This window comes from Solanum dulcamara, chromosome 8 (assembly GCF_947179165.1).
Source record: "Solanum dulcamara chromosome 8, daSolDulc1.2, whole genome shotgun sequence".
Lineage (NCBI taxonomy): Eukaryota > Viridiplantae > Streptophyta > Magnoliopsida > Solanales > Solanaceae > Solanum > Solanum dulcamara.
In genome coordinates, this window is record NC_077244.1 from 74,132,621 (window position 1) to 74,150,614 (window position 17,994).

Here is a 17,994-nt window from a genome sequence, read left to right on the forward strand (position 1 = left end):
AAGACAGATGAAGAACAAGAAGAAATACATAAAAAAGCTCTGCTCTTCAGTGGTGGTCCCAAGTCTTCCGCATACAGAAGTCTTCGTCTCTAAGTTGTGAGCCGCAAATTTCCATACCTCTGCGATTGTGATCAAAGCTTGGCTCCGCATTCATAGTAAAGTTCCAACAAGTATTCCGTCGATTCAAGAATAAAGCAAAACTCTTGAGTTGACAATCTTGAGGAGAAATATTAGAGGATTACGTCTTTTCATTAGATTTTATAAAGATTGTAACCTTCACATAAATTCTTGATATAAATATCAATATTTGTTGCTATTTTTCTTTCTTGATTACTATTTTTCAGGAACGAAACTTAGTCGCATACAAGGAGTATATGTGAGCCACTTTTATAATAATAAAGGATAAATGTGAACCACTTTTGAACGAGGAGTATATCAGTTTTAAATTGTAAAGTTTAGGAGTATATCATGCTTTTTTTTCACTATTAAATTTAGAACCCAGTTATTAACACTTAAAGTAGTAATTTCAAAACCCATAAAATTGGTTGCTCCTCCCTTAACTAGAGGTCTCGGGTTCAAGCCTGGGTGAAGAAAATTTCTTGGTAGGAAGTGCTTCCCACGAATGGGGCCCTACGCGATGCGAACCAGAATAGTCAGGCTCCAATACGGGTAACGAAAACCTAGTGGGAAAACAAAAAAAATCATAAGATTGAAATCCTTACTCGCCTCTACCAAGTACGCTGTCACTCAATGTGCATGGTGTGTGTAATGTGTATATATACTGACCAACTCCTGCTTATTCTCAACAAAATTGCTTGTTTCAAAGTAGAAGCTCAACAAGTAAGTTATCCATTTCTTGTTTATAGCTGTTTCTTTTTTCATACTTCTCAACAAACTTGTTTCTTGTTTGTTCACATTTTTTTTTGTAATGCTCTTCAATGTGTGCTATTCTTTTGTGAGTTTTACCAGATTGTCCAAGAAGAAGGCACAAAAAGAATGGGAAGTTTTTCAATATCCATGAAGGGTTTTGTGTTGTTCTGCCTATGGGCAGTGATTGCGGAAGCGGAGTACCTAAAATACAAAGACCCAAAACAGCCAATAGGTACAAGAATTAAGGACTTGATTAAAAGGATGACTCTTGAGGAAAAGATTGGTCAGATGTCTCAGATTGATGACAGATTAGCCGTGGAATCAGTTATGAAGCAATATTTCATTGGTATGTTTTGAAAAATTCATTCTTTATGTGTTTATAGTGATGTTTATAATCGGAAACAACCTCTCAACCCAATAAAAGTACGAGTAAGATTTGCATTCATCCCACTGTTATCAAAGGCGCGCTTAAGCCCTAAAGTGAGGCTCAAAACGTGTTGAGCGCTTCACCTCGCTTAACGTGCTCTTCAGTGTCGTCATCAAGGTTCTAAGGCATACTTTCCTTTCCAATGAACCTCTTCAGTAGCCTACTTTCTTTATCCATTGTTATCCTGCATATTGTAGTTCATTTTATCTCTAGATTGACATGACCAGTCTTAAAAACATGCTCGTATGTTCACCAGATATTCCAGAACTTTGCTCATTTGTTGTTAGAAATATCACGTTTTTAGATGTATATTTGATTACATATGTTATCTCATACAGCTTACAGAAGAGTGATTCTAAATCAGGGTGCTTTATCGTGAAAATGGAGGATCTTTTTTTTGTAATAACATATGCATATTATGGAAACAAGAAAAAGGGGATTGATCTGCCTTTTACTGTAGTGCATATTGGAATTCATCTTTTATAAAAATTCTTCTGGCAGGGAGTGTGTTGAATATTCCAGTGAATGTTACTGCACCTAACGCTTCTGCTGAGGATTGGGTGAATAAGGTAAACAAGATTCAAAAGTATGCTCTTTCGACCCGCCTTGGTATTCCAATGATTTATGGGATTGATGCAATTCATGGACACAACAATGTCTATAATGCAACTATCTTTCCTCACAATATTGGGCTTGGTGTCACCAGGCAAGTATATAAATTATGCATCTGATTTTTGTTCTGACTATTGGAAGGTACTAATTTTGTGTGCTTTTAGAATGTAGTGAGAGCTCATCTTCTAAATTTGATTAATAAAGATGCATGATAGGTAGTTTTCACATTTTTCAATCATTTGATACCTTAGGATCAAGAAATGATCCTCAGGAGGTCAATTATGTTCCAAAAAGAAAATAATCCGGCTATTTATTTTCAACTTCTCCTAATGCTTCGTGAATCTCCTGATGCTTGTATTTCACCTATTTGAGTTAAAAATTTGTAACTTTAATGCAGGGACCCTGCTCTTGTGAAACGGATTGGTGCTGCAACTGCACTTGAAGTTAGAGCCACAGGAATCCCATATGCTTTTGCTCCCTGCATTGCAGTAAGTTGATATGATATTATTTAAATGAAGTTTTTGGTAAAGTTGCATTTCAATTTCTTTTTTATCTGAATCACTGTGTTATGGTAGGTTTGCAGAGATCCTAGGTGGGGCCGTTGTTATGAAAGCTACAGTGAAGATGTCAAAATTGTGCGAGCCATGACAGAGATAATTCCTGGTTTACAAGGAGATGTGCCAGCTAATTTTAGCAAGGGTGTTCCTTTTGTTGGAGGAAAGTATGAATCTTTATCACTTTTCACATCTACTACTTTCCTATTCCTATTAATGATTTACACCAGTTGCATGCTTAGAAATGAAAATGAAGATCACTTCATCAAAAAACAAAAAAATAAAATAAAATGATGATTATCTTACAAACTCCTTCATAATCATAAATTTTTTATGAGAAGGCAACATGACTGGTGGGACTTAGTGATCTTTATTAGTAACAATGTGTCATTTATTCACATCACATGGAAGTTTCTGTCATACTGGGCAAGTTTGGATTTGATGATCCAAGAATCAACCCTATTGACCAATACTTGTTGGTCACAACATATAACTGGTCCTATCATGGTCAACTATATATAGTAATTATCTTGACAATGACCTTTATCTTTGTATCAAATATAATTGAATGGTTTAAGTATTGTTAAGTGATGTTAAAGTGAGTTAAATGTTATTTTCAAGATAATGTTTTTTGGTGCTGGAATAGTTCTAGACATGTTTCTATTTGAGTAACTGGTAAAATTGTTGCCATGTGACCAGGAGTCACGGGTTCAAACCTTGGAAACAGCCTCTGGCAGAAATTCAAGGTAAGGCTGCGTACAATAGACCCTTGTGGTCGGGCCCTTCCCCGGACCCTGCGCATAGCTGGAACTTTAGTGCACCGGACTGCCCTTTTTTTTTTTTTCTATTTCTGTTGTCCTTTGTTGTGGAACATTTGCTTGATTGCACTTTAAACTGGTTAAGGTCAAAGGTAGCAGCCTGCGCCAAGCATTATGTGGGAGATGGAGGCACACTGAGGGGAATCGATGAAAATAACACTGTAATAAACTCAACTACATTAAATGGCATCCACATGCCTGCATATAATGATTCCATCTTAAAGGGTGTTTCAACGGTGATGGTGTCTTACTCAAGCTTGAATGGGGAAAAGATGCACGCTAACCGCAAGCTTGTCATGGACTACCTAAAGAACAAGCTCAACTTCAGGGTAATAATGATTAGCTCGACTCATTCAGAATCAGTAAGTTAAGGTCAAGTAAGGATATATCCATGTATAACACCTATTTTGGCCTTGCATCTTTTTCAGGGTTTCATCATTTCTGATTCGGAAGGCATTGACCGGATTACAAGCCCACCTCATGCTAATTACACTTATTCAGTATTAGCTGGAATTTTAGCAGGAATTGACATGGTTGGTTTGTTATGTTTGATCTCGAATCATTTTTATCAACATGATAGTTTTAGTTACTCTATACGATTGTTTCATCTATGCTGCAGGTTATGATTCCAGTGAAGTATGAAGAATTTATTGGTAATCTGACTCTCCTAGTGAAAGCTAATATCATTCCCATGAGCAGAATTGATGATGCTGTAAAGCGGATATTGAGAGTTAAGTTTACCATGGGTCTCTTTGAGAACCCACTGGCTGACCTAAGCTTGGTAAACCAACTTGGTAGCCAGGTAACTTTGATATTCAGAAACTGTTTCAATTCTTGGGATCTAAGTCTGTTACGTGTGATCTATGATGCTTCAACGCCTCTCTGCAGGAGCATCGAGAGTTGGCAAGGGAAGCAGTAAGGAAATCACTTGTCCTTTTGAAGAACGGCAAGAGCACTAGTCGTCCATTACTTCCCATTCCAAAGAAAGCACCAAAGATACTTGTAGCTGGAACTCATGCTGACAATTTGGATTACCAATGTGGAGGCTGGACAATATATTGGCAGGGCAACCCAGGCAGTGATTTAATAGTTGGTATGTCTTCTCATGTCTTGTAGTGTCCATTTCACCACAAGTGACATTTTTGGGCCCTCTTTTGGTAAGGAATCTGCTATTTCGCTAGATAGCAGAAACATGCCTTTTCAGGTTTTACTAATTCCATTTTTTCGTGGGAGGTTAATTCTTGGACCTGATAATATGACAATTCTTTTACATGACAATGTATAGAAGTTAAACTGATAATTGTTGGACCTGATAATATGACAACTCAAATGTAGCATTATTCTACATTTGACAGGAACCACCATTTTAAGCGCTATCAAGAAAACTGTAGATCCGTCCACGCAAGTAGTGTACCAGCAGAATCCTGATGCAAACTTTATGAAGTCAAACGAATTCGACTATGCCATTGTTGTAGTAGGTGAAGTCCCATATGCAGAGTGGTATGGTGACAGCTCAAATCTTACAATACCAGAACCTGGTCCTAGCACTATTAACAATGTCTGTGGGGCTGTGAAATGTGTTGTAGTTGTCATCTCTGGTCGTCCAGTCGTGATAGAACCTTACGTCGATAAAATAGATGCACTCATCGCTGCTTGGCTTCCGGGGACTGAAGGCCAAGGTGTTGCAGATGCTTTATTTGGTGACTATGGTTTCACTGGTAAACTTGCTTGGACTTGGTTCAAATCAGTTGACCAGCTTCCTATGAACGTAGGTGATGACCACTACAATCCCCTCTTTCCCTTTGGATTTGGACTCACAACTCAGCCAGTGAAGATGAATTAATAGACAGTATTGATACTATAGTGTGTACTTGCAAGAAAAGCTAGTAGTAAGTTATTATCATTAATAAAACTGGAAGAAAGAGCAGAAGGCAGAAAATTGTATTGAGGGCTTCCCTTTGAATATATATTATTATTATTATTAATTGCTATTAATTACGATTTTGATGGGTTGTTACTGCTACAAGAGTATTTGTAGGGTGGTCATGTCTCTTTAAATTTGAGAGTACTTAAGACAAAAGATAAATCAAAGGACGAAATATAATTTCCCAAAGAAACAACAAGGTTTTAGAAAATACAATGCTTAAAATTTCAACAAATGGAGTGGGTCATAATGCTAGATCATTTTCCTTTATTTTGTAATCTACTAGAAACTAACCAGTATTAGTATTAAACATATTGAAAACTATGTAGACTCATTCACTTTTTTATAAAGTATACTGAATACATGGGAAATCCCCTAATGAATTTATCGATAATGAATTTATTGATAATCCACACTATGATCTACTAACTCCGCACCCCCTACCAAATCCCTCCCTTGGGATTAATACAATAAGCAAGTAAGCAAGAACCTATTGCTTCTAGATAGAGATGGATCTGAGAAGACAATGACAATGATGATATGTATTTCCTAGTTCTTATTTCAATTCTATTTAGTTGATGTGTCTTTAAAAAAGGACATGCTCTTTCTGTAGCACCCAACAATTTCGATTGATCTTATATGTAGTACTGTACAAAGTACTCCAAGATTTGAAGTTCTCTGCATTAAATTTACATGAATCTGTTGAATTTGCTTTTAGTTATGCACTAGTTTTTCGTAAAATAAGTTGTTTAGTTTAAGATAAATTTTAATTTTGAATTTTAGTTAGGTTGTTGAGATATTTTAGTTTGTTTTAAATTTCAAATATGTTGGCTATTTAAAGCCCCTCAATGACTAATAAAATTATTGAAAGTCATTTCAATCCATTGAGAGTCATTTTAACTTCTTTTTTGTTGCCTCCTATTTTAAAAAAACCCAACAGAATCAAGAAGTTAATTGAGTAAAGGGATAATACACAACTACCCCCTCAACTATAACCGAATTCGCTAGGACGGAACTTAACTATACATGTGTCCTATTACCCCTCCTGAATTATTTTAAAGTGCAATAAACACACTCTAAAACTTATATAATCACTCACATGAAGGGAGGTCCTTTACACTCGCCTCCACATCATCCTTACGTCAGCGCCACATCACTAAATCGACAGATCTAAAAAAAAATCAAAAAATCCATGTCATTTAATTCCTCCTCCTCCATTACTATCACTACACCCACCATAACCACTAAACCCACTATTTTCACCATTAAAACTTATAGAAACCACATGAAAATTGTAACCCACCTCCAAATTCATTCATTCACCACCACCGAAATAATATATTTTATCACCTATCTCCAAATCTACCACAAAATATCACTCAATTGGTCAAAAACTCAAGCTATTCAATTTGAATTTAAAATGTTGGATCTCTTGTATCCAACTAAAATTGTGACCTAACAAAAAATGTAAAAAATAAATCTCATAAAACTTGATCTAAAATCTCTATCAAAGAAGTTACCCCAAAATTGAAATTCCAATTCGAGAAAAATTGAACATTGGGGTCCTTTTGTTGATCGAATTTGGGTTATGAAATACAATAGTTCTCATTCAAAAATTATTTGGGAAAGATGAAGTGACTGGCAAATATACAGATCATGTTTTAGTTAGGTTGTTGAGATATTTTAGGTTGTTTTAAATATGTTGTGAAAAAAATATTTATATTTCTAAAAATGATAAAATTGGGTTATATTTCAAAATGAAAAAAAAGAAATTTTAATTAAAAAGATATCAACTTAAGTTTTAATGTTAACTACTTATGTGTATTATTTAATAATGAAAATGGACATGTGTCCAAATTAATCAAATTTTAATATTATTTTTTTTGTCTCTCACATGCCTCCAAGAGAGTGAACAAACTCTTTGTGCCACTCCAGCACTAAAGGGTGTGTTTATTACACTTTAAAATAATTCAGGGGGTAATAGGATCATGTATAGTTAAGGTGTGTCCTGGCGATTTCGGTTATAGTTGAGGAGGGCACTTGTATATTATCCCTTTTTTGTCTCTCACATGCCTCCAAGAGAGTGAACAAACTCTTTGTGCCACTCCAGCACTAAAGGGTGTGTTTATTACACTTTAAAATAATTCAGGGGGTAATAGGATCATGTATAGTTAAGGTGTGTCCTGGCGATTTCGGTTATAGTTGAGGAGGGCACTTGTATATTATCCCTTTGAGTAAACAAGTCAAAAATACAAAATATACGTATATATATGGAAAACTTTAGTGATTTAAGCTTTCCTCGAAACCAAATTTTCAAACATGATGGAATAGACGAATAAACAAAGCCATCTTTGTTCATATATTACATAAGTACGTTTGTATGAAGTAAACGTTACATCAATAAAGTTAACATTTACAGAAATGATCAACACCCATTTCTCATTAAAGTTAGCATTAGTAATCCACAAAACCAACTAAGATGTAGTTGATGTAATGTATATGTATATAAAGTTTGTACTAATTGCTGCACAAGGTGTTGTTAAGCTTTTAGATTTACCTTTGTCGTGGTGGTTGAATGAAAAGCTATTTTTCTATGGTTTTAGTGAAGTGTGAATATTCTGATTGTGGCCGGGAGTGTACTGAGTGGTGGAGGAAGTGTGCCATTTCCACAGCATTCTTCGCAGATTTTGAAATGTTTATACAAATGTGAAATTCAAAGTAACATACATTGATTAGCGATTGTGATATATAGTCTAGACTTGAATATTTGGACACAATATGGCTTGAAAGTTTGTTCTTTTCTCATTTTGGTTCTATGCCTGTGGATTCCTTAGATCACATTGCATATATGTGGGGGGAGGGGCTGACATGTTGATTTAGAAAATTTCCGAGTCTCTCATCAGGAGTAGTTTCGAGAGGGTGAGTATTTGAAACCAGCACACTCTTGGGGAGAATTGAAATTAGATCCTGTGTTGGAAATCTTTCTTTAAACCTTTGATCAATTTTGCTGACAGAAATGGGTGTGATGCTTAGACATCCCCTATCTATCTTTACTGATCGGGATGAGATTGGAAGCGTGGCTTCAAGAGTCTGGCTGAAAATTTATTATGCCGTAAGTGTTATTCTCAGGGAATTTGGAAGGATCACACTCAAATAAGAGATATTTTGTTGATATATAAGAGATTTAACAATTTAATTGGTTATTTTACTACTTTTTCTTGAAGTTCTTTCATCTCATTTGCTGATTCTTGGAATTATCTCAACTTTGTAATAGAGACCTACAACTTGTGAAGCGGATTGGGGCTGCAACTACCCTCTGAGGGAAGAACCACAGGAATCCCTTACACTTTTGCACGGTGCATCGCAGTGAGTACCATCACATCATATGCAATCTATATATTATTTATTTGATATCTTTCATCATTGGTCTGTGTGTTCGTCTGCAGTAAAACACTTTGAACATATTTTCAATCTTAAACCTCCTATTATGGATCTCACAATTCTTGATTGCATTCCTACTTGTATTGTCATGAGGATAATACAATTAGCAGTGTGATCCTTTGGACAATGCCAAACCAAGGAAGTATCAATAATATTAATACCGATGGGAGATACACAGATCATAATGACAATGCAGGGATTGGGGGGATAGCCAGAGACTGCAATGGGGATTTTTTTTCCGCTTTTACTATTCCTGGACAGTGCCAAAATCATAATATAGCAGAGGCTCTGGCTGCTCAATATGTAGGCCAATGGATCAAAGACAACAATCACAGGTTGTGCACAATTGAGATAAAAAAACGCTTTGATTATAGTGAATATGCCGAAGAAGAAGAAGACCAACAATTTGAATTTGAAGACTTTTGTGGATGAAACTGTGGGCTTGATTGATGGAGCAGATATTACCTTCTCACACTGTTATAGAGAAGCTAATAAAGTGGCGGATTATCTAGCAAAGTTAGCCGCTACTCTTGATCCTGAACTAGTGTTATAAACTTTAGACCATATCTTTCTGGTTTCCAGAACAGCTGCAACTTGTGCACTGTTTGAAGAATGATCTACAGATCCGCTGTGCACGTAAAGATTAATGCGACTTTTGAATTTATTTTAGAGATCATGCTCGATGATCGTCAAAAATTGTAAATTAGAATTATCATTTCTTGTAGCATCAGACTGAACAAGCTCTCATATATATATATGGACAAATACAGGAACTACCATTTTAAATGCTGTGAAAAACACAGTCCATCCATCTACACAAGTGGTCTACCAGGACAATCCAGACGTAAACTTTGTTAAGTCTAACCACTTCTCCTATGCCATTGTTGTCATGGGTGAGACAGCCTACGCAGAGATGTCTGGCGATAGTGCAAACCTTACAATAGCTGAACCTGGTCTGAGCACCATATCCAATGTCTGTGGGGTTGTGAAGTGTGTGGTAGTTGTCATTTCTGGGCGTCCAGTTGTGATGGAGCAGTATCTTGCAAATATAGACAAGTGAAGGCCAAGGTGTTGCCGATGTTCTGTTTGATGACTATGGATTCACAAGCAAACTCATGCACACTTGGTTCAAGTCAGTTGATAAGCTTCCCATGAATGTTGGTGATCCACATTATGATCCTTTGTTTCCTTTTGGATTTCGTCTCACTACTGAGCCACTTGAGCTAAAATTCACCAATGGGCCCGTACCATTAACTCCCTCACTCTCCCAATATCCCTACAAACTCCCAATAAATGGCTCCTACACCACCGGGAGATGATCGGTTAAACTTCACTTCTATTAAAAAAAAAGAAAAAGAAAATTCACCAATGGGCTGGGACCATTAATTCCCTCACCCTCCCAGCATCCCAACCAACTCCCAATAAATGGCTCCTATCCCAATCCGGTTGAATTAATTACTGAATCAACTCAACAAAAAAATAGATTTTTCTAATCCCGGAGTAAATCCCCAATTAATGAAGTGGAAGGGTCATTCCCTCTCTCCTCCTAAAAAGGCTTCAATGGTAGCGCGTCCTAACCTCTCTCCTTACCAAAGCTTCTCATACTCTGAAGAAAATAATCATCACTCCGGTTCAGTTGAAGTGACCATGGCCATCGCATCAACAAAGCCCTCAATTACTATTAGTAGTAATGAACAAAGGCAACTTCTAACTCCTGTAGGAAACAACACTCCTAACCTACAGCCCAGAAATGGCAAACAACTTCCCATTTTCCCAGCAACCTCAGATCCATTCGATAACACTCACAATGGCACCGCTTTCTCCAGTCGTGGTTGGAGCTAGCTCTGCAAGACAGATGCATCACCTTATAGGTGAATATCGGAGGGAGACAAGTCTCTCTGCTACTTCGGCACCTAGCCTTCCTAGCCCAAATAATCAAGGAAGGGACGAACCACGCGATAGAGGGACTAGGAACCCAGATATGGATGGAGACACTAAGGCAGACCCAACAAGAGGGCAACATCAATATGATATCCATGCAGGAGATGGTCGGTTAAACTTCACTTCTATTAGTTGTGAGTGTTTTTCAAGTGATTTGTATATATATAGATGAGTAGATGTGTATTAGTAAGTAAGAGAGGCAATGTAACAGTGATATGTGAAGCTCAAAATATTTAGATCTTTTTTTCCCTCTCTATTTTTCTCTCCCTCTTCTTCTTCTCTTTCTGTAAACATACTCCCATTAAAGAAGTTATCATCTTCCTCTTGTTTATTCCAGTAAGCAGTTACTCCAACTTTTACTCTTCCATCATTTATTTTTTTCAGAGCCCACTTTCAAGGACCATTAAATAGCCATCTCTCTCTTTTTTTTTTACAATTCCTAATTTTGGTTGTTTTTCTATTCGAAGTCTCTCTCAGCCGGTCTTCTACTTTTACGACAAGAATTTGCGTGTGTGTTATCCGTCACTCATGAAGAGTTTATGCAACAAAATAGTTCTTGCAGGAAGATATAGTCATTATGGCCTTTGTGTATCACTCATATTTATATGTACTGTCAAAAGGTTTAAAAATCAACTTCTTAATGAAGTAATGGACCAACCTTTTTGTTTTAATCTTGTACCTTTACCTTTCTATCTCTTGGCAAAATTAAAGCTTTAATTTCTCCATTCTATTCTCTATTTTTCTCACTCTTAAATCCTTTATGGGGAGTGATTTTTCGTTGTTACTTTCATTCGATTATAACTTCTTGCATGATACATATGCCGCTAAAAAAGCAAATAGACTACTGTTTCATGGATGGAGTCACTAAGGCAAACCCACCAAGAGAGAAACATCAATATGATGTCCATGCAGGAGATGGACGGTTAAACTTCACTTCTATTAAAAAAATGAAAAAAGTAAATTCACCAATGGGCCCGGACCATTAACTCCCTCACCTCCCAACATCCCAACCAACTCCCAATAAATGACTCCTACCCCATCTCCTACACCACCGGGAGATGGCCGGTTAAACTTCACTTTGATTAAAAAAACATGAAAAAAGTAATAAAAAGAAAATTCACTAATGGGGCCAGAGTATTAACTCCCTCACCCTCCCAACATCCCAACCAACTCCCAATAGATGGCTCCTATCCCAATCCGACAGAATTAGTTAGTGAATCTACTAAAAAAAATGGATTTGGCAAATCTCCAATTAATGAAGTGGAAGGGTCATCCCCTCTCTCCTTCCAAAGAGGCTTCAATGGTAGCGCGTCCTAGCCCCTCTCCCTACCAAAGCTTCTCATACTCGGAGGAAAATAATCATCACGCCAGTTTAGTTGAAGTGACCATGGTCGTCCCATAAACAAATCCCTCAATTATTATTAGAAATAGTGAACAAAAGCAACTTCTAGCTCTTGTAGAAACATCACTCCTACCCTAAAGCCCAATGGCACCACTTCCTCCAAATCACTTCCCCGTGTTGTGGGTTGAGCTATCACTGAAAAACATATGTATCACCTTACATGTGAATATCAAAGGGAAAAAAGTCTCTCTACTACTTCGACACCCAGCTTTCCTAGCCCAAATAATCAACGAAGGGATGGACCACGCGATAGAGGGATTAGGAACCTAGATATAGATGGAGACACTAAGGCAGACCCAAAAAGCGAGCAACACCAATATGATGTCCATGTAGAAGATGGTCGGTTAAACTTCACTTTTATTAAAAAAAAGACGAAAAAAAAAGAAAAAGAAAAAGAAAATTCACCAATGGGCCCGGACCATTAACTCCCTCACCCCCCAACATCCCAACCAACTCCCAATAAATGTCTCATGCCCCATCTCTTACACCACCTGGAGATGGCCGATTAAACTTCACTTCTATTAAAAAAAAGAAAAAAGAAAGAAACGAAATTCACCAATGGGGCCGGATCATTAACTCCCTCACGCCCCCAACATCATAACCAACTCCTAATAAATGGCTCCTAACCCAATCTGGCTGAATTAATTACTGAATCTACTTAACAAAAAAATGGATTTGGTAAATCTCGAGGGAAATCCCCAATTAATGAAGTGGAAGGGCCATCCCCTCTCTCTCCTACCAAAGAGACTTCAATGGTAGCACATCTTGAAACCTTTCCCTGCCAAAGTTTCTCATACTTTGAAGAAAATAATTATCACACTGGTTCAGTTGAAGTGACCATGGCCATCGCATCAACAAAGCCTTCAATTACTATTAGTACTAATGAACAGAGGCAACTTCTAACTCCTGTAGGAAACAACACTTCTAACCTAAAGCCTAGAAATGGGAAACAACTTCCCATCTTCCCAGCAACTACAGATCCCTTGAGTAACACTTACAAAGGCACCGGTTCTTCTAAACAACTTGTCACGACCCGAGTTCGGGTGTGATGACACTCGCCTAACCCACCAAGACGAGTCAACCTAAGAGTCTGAACAATTCTAAATAAGCGAAAATGAATGCGGAGATATAAAGTTTAATATGATATAATAAGGATAAGGGAAAAATAGATTCTAAACTACCCAAGACTTGGTGTCACATGTACAAGCCACTATTTCAATAGAAATGAAAAAGGTACAAATATATATGTCTCAGTTCTTAAGTAGAACAAAACATAAAGTAAATGGACGATAAGAGTCTGCCGAAGAGGACAAGCTGCTACCTCTCAAGCGTCCAGAAGCTCGGGTTGATCAAGGAGTACTAAGAGCAAGAGGTGTCGGGCACAGATCCTACATAAATGTAGAAGCAAGGGGTGAACACCAACAAAATGGTACTCAGAAAAATGGAAACTAAACCCTAATTAAAGCAATGCAGAACACAGGTACCCTGACATCCCAACCATAATCCTTCACAACTACATACCTGCACTTAAACAACCCAATCTATATAGACTATATCACAATTATACCAGAATACTAAATAGTCCACGAATAGAAAGTACAAATATGTTCTCACTACCATTCTCAGGCAAACACAGGAAATCTCAAATCATAATCAATCACAGGTTGATATAGATGCAAATGCAATGTCAGATAATTGTGATGCATGTCTGTCCTACGATACACATCCGCTGATCACCTCAAATTGGAACTCATGGGGCCTCACATAGACCATGTATCCACCAAAAAAGACCTCGGCCAATAACTGCCGGAAGAGACCTCAGCCATAATATCCGCCGGAAAAGACCTTGGTCGCCGGAAGAAACCTCAACAAATTACCTCGACTGGTAGAAACCTCGATCCCAATACCCAGTACCTCATTCACATCATTTCTCATCCATCACAGACAGAACACATGCACAAGTAATGAGTGAAACAAGATAAATATTCACATAAGATGTCATATATTCCACAATCACATAATAGATCAATGCCTCGTTATTCACAACACTTGGACAATTATCCCTATTCAGATTCTACTATCACACTTCAACTCATATAATTTAATTCAATCTAAGGACCCAACATACCCTAATCCCCTCACATAGGAAAATAAAAGGTTCAACATACTTAACAAATGTTAGAATTCTACTTGTCTTAGCCAAAAGTCACGAACAATCCAAATTCAAAGCTTTTAACCTCGGATGATACTCCAAATCACCACAATCTAATCAAATATAGACTCGCAATCACATTTCGAAACTATTGACACTAAAATCAAGCAATTTGGGTGAAATAGATAAAATGGTCAAAAATCCCATATCGGAAATCAAACTCGGAATATGATTATTTCCTTAAGTAATCAGGAATCTAGTGGTGAAAACCATTTCAAAAATGAGGTTAAAATGAGTTGAAAATCCCCATTTCTCCTTCAAAAGTTCATGTTCAAGAAAATCCAAAATCTCCGATTTGAAATCCACAATTTAAAGTTAAAATACGAAATTATTCAATGGAATTTAAGGAAAAGTGTTAGAAATACATTACCCAATGGTTTTGTCTTGAAAAATCTCTAAGAAATCGCCTAAACCGAGCTTGAAATGTTCAAAATTGTGAAAATACCTTAAACCTCGTCTAAACCCCTTCAAATGTCGCTTAAGCAACTGGACCTTCATTTTAATGGAGGTTTGCTTTCGCGAACCCTGCCTAAGTGAGTCCCTTCACTTAAGAGATGGGTCTCTCTTAAGCGAAGGTTCTCTTTAGCAAACCTGGTTCTCTTAAGCGGACCCTGCAACAGTACCAGTAAAATAAGTTGTCACAATCCAAGCTTCCGATCGAACCAAAATCCCGTATACACATACCATATACGAAACCCTATTAAATTCAACATTTCAGACTCAATGGAATCATCAGAATTCGAATTCGATGCCTCCTTGACCAGTAATATGATAAGTAGAAATTGAACTAGTTTCGACACTTGAAATACCCAAAATACCCTCAGGATATCTAAAAATTATAACGAAGCCATTTCTAGCGTAAGAATCACATACCGAAACCATTTGAATCATCAAAAATCCAATTCGAGCACTCGAACCTCAAATGTTAACCAAAGTCAAACTTGGATCAAATTTTAACTCAATTTCCAACTTCGGACCTAAATTCCACATTTGAACTCCAAATCTAATTCCGACAACTCTCTTAGACCAATTTCCAAATTCTGGAGTTGATGGAATCAACAGAATTTCATTCTGAGACTCGAAAGTCCAAGTGAGTTCGAAACTCAAATTTTGACTACTTAAGCCTTTAAAACACATTTACCAAGCAAAACCTCATTTTTTCACAAGATTTCCCAAAAACTAACCTTCACACCAAATGTAAAGTGACTCGGGGAAACTAATGAAGGGGTAAAATGATAATTTTATCAAATTGTCAAAAATGACCTTCAAGGTCATTACACAACTTCTCCAAGTCGTGGTTGGAGCTAGCACTACCAGACAGAGGTATCACCTTACAGGTGAATATCAGAGGGAGACAAGTATCTCTACTACTTCGGGACCCAACATTCTTATCCCAAATAATCAAGGAAGGGATAGACCACGCGATAGAAGGATTAGGAACCCAGATATTGATGAAGACACTAAGGCAGACCCAAGAAGAGAGCAACATCAATATGATGTCCATGTAGGAGATGGCAGGTTAAACTTCAGTTCTATTAAAAAAAGAAAAAAAAAAGAAAAAAGAAAATTTACCAATGGGCCCGGACCATTAACTCCCACACCCTCCCAACATCCCAACCAACTCCTAATTAATGGCTCCTTCCCCATTTCCTACACATCTTGGAGATGGCAGGGTAAACTTCACCAAAATTAAAAAAAAAAAAGAAAAAAAATTCACCAATGGGCCCGGAACTTTACCTCCCTCACCTTCCCAACATTCCAACCTACACCCAATAAATGGCTCCTATCCCAATCTAGATGAATTAATTACTGAATCTACTCAACAAAAATATGGATTTGGCAAATCTAGGGTAAATCCCCAATTAATGTATAGTAAGGGTCATCCCCTCTCTCTCCTCCCGAAGAGGCTTAATGGTAGCTAGTCCTGACCCCTTTCTTACCAAAGATTCTCATACTCCGAGGAAAATAATCATCATGCCGATTCCATTAAAGTTACCATGGTCTTCGCATCACCAAATCCCTCAATTACTATTTGTAGTAATGAACAGAGACAACTTCTAATTCCTGTAGGAAACAACACTTCTAACCTAATGCCTAGAAATTGGAAACAACTTCCCATCTTCCCAACAACTATAGATCCCGCCAGTAACACTAACAACGGCACCGCTTCCTCCAAACAACTTCCCCAAGTCTTGGTTGGAGCTAGTACTGCAAGATAGATGCATCACCTTACATGTGAATATCGGAGGGAGGCACGTCTCTCTACTACTTTGGCACCCAACCTTCTTATCCCAAATAATCAAGGAAGGGATAGACCACGCGATAGAAGGATTAGGACCCAGATATGGATGAAGACACTAAGGCAAACCCAACAAGCGAGCAACATCAATATGATGTCCATGCAGGAGATGTCCGGTTAAACTTCATTTCTATTAAAAAAATGAAAAAAAAAAAGAAAAAAGAAAATTCACCAATGGGCCCGGATCATTAACTCCCACACCCTCCCAACACCCCAACCAACTCCCAATTAATGACTCCTCCTCATCTCCTATACCACTTGGAGATGGCCGGTTAAAGTTAACTTTTATTTAAAAAATGGAAAAAAAATCACCAATGGTCCCGGGTCATTTACTCATTCACCCTCCCAACATCCCAACTAACTCTCAATAAATGGATGCTATCCCAATCCGGCTGATTAATTACTGAATCTACTCAACAAAAAAATGGATTTGACAGATCTCGGGGGAAATCCCCAATTAATGAAGTGGAAGGGTCATCCCCTCTCTCACCTCCAAAAGAGGCTTCAATGGTAGCGTTTCCTAACCCCTCTCCCTACCAAAGCTTCTCATACTCTGAGGAAAATAATCATCATGTCGGTTCAGTTAAAGTGACTGTGGTCGTCGCATCAACAAAGTCCTCAATTCCATAGGAATTAAGTTATGGAAAACTTCATGGGAATCAAATTATGGAATATTTCTTTGGAGTTAAATATAGAAAGTTTTGAAAAAAATTTATTCCTACAAATTATGGAAAAACTATAGTTGGAACCAAATTATGGTAAGTTTCTATTGAAAAAAATTATGGAAAATTTACCTTGGGCTCAATTATGGAAAGGTTTGAAAAGCTTCCTACGAAAAAAAATATCTACTTCACAATACTTCAAACCTTGTCTTTGAAGATTCGACAAGTCGAGCACCCCCCCCCCCAACAAAGCTCAAAGCAGGGGGCATTTCTAGACAGTGAAATTTTATAGATAATACCATATTATGTTTTTGATTAATCCTTAAATTCATGATATATTGACCAAGTCAAATTATTGGATAATAAAGTTGGATCAATATTTATGTTAAATGTATGACTTAAATGAAGTTCAAATTATATTTGGGCCAGTCAGCGAAGTTGACAAAACGAACCCAACTCATGCTCTTCTAATCCAAGGTCCTGTAAAATTACTTGAAGTCCAAAATAAACCAAAAAACCCTACCATACACATATATAAAGGGGTCTTCATAAGACTAGAAAGAAAGACAGATGAAGAACAAGAAGAAATACATAAAAAAGCTCTGCTCTTCAGTGGTGGTCCCATGTCTTCCACATACAAAAGTCTTCGTCTCTAAGTTGTGAGCCGCAAATTTCCATACCTCTGCGATTGTTATCAAAGCTTGGCTCCGCATTCGTAGTAAAGTTCCAACAAGTATTCCGTCGATTCAAGAACAAAGCAAAACTCTTAAATTGACAATCTTGGGGAGAAAAATCAGAGGATTACGTCTTTTCATTAGATTTTATAAAGATT

At 37.3% G+C, this 17,994-nt stretch overlaps 1 protein-coding gene across 1 annotated transcript; it reads left to right on the forward strand.

Moving 5' to 3' along the window:
- The first annotated feature begins 735 nt into the window (after window positions 1-735).
- Window positions 736-5,266, forward strand: LOC129899196 (uncharacterized). The gene is made up of 10 exons (XM_055974057.1): window positions 736-840; window positions 970-1,216; window positions 1,799-2,003; window positions 2,307-2,397; window positions 2,485-2,630; window positions 3,367-3,610; window positions 3,710-3,814; window positions 3,901-4,083; window positions 4,170-4,374; window positions 4,637-5,266. Exons 1-10 carry the CDS (start codon window positions 751-753, stop codon window positions 5,122-5,124), a joined length of 2,004 nt encoding a protein of 667 aa, XP_055830032.1. The 5' UTR covers window positions 736-750; the 3' UTR covers window positions 5,125-5,266.
- The last annotated feature ends 12,728 nt before the right edge of the window (window positions 5,267-17,994 follow it).

What these genes read in the sequence shown, in the direction of transcription:
- LOC129899196 (XM_055974057.1), top strand. Translation starts at nt 751, where the DNA reads ATGTGCATGGTGTGTGTAATGTGTATATATACTGACCAACTCCTGCTT. An exon ending in TATGAAGCAATATTTCATTG is followed by an intron (nt 1,217 to 1,798) that starts GTATGTTTTGAA and finishes TTCTTCTGGCAG; the next exon opens with GGAGTGTGTTGAATATTCCA. An exon ending in CTTTTGCTCCCTGCATTGCA is followed by an intron (nt 2,398 to 2,484) that starts GTAAGTTGATAT and finishes GTGTTATGGTAG; the next exon opens with GTTTGCAGAGATCCTAGGTG.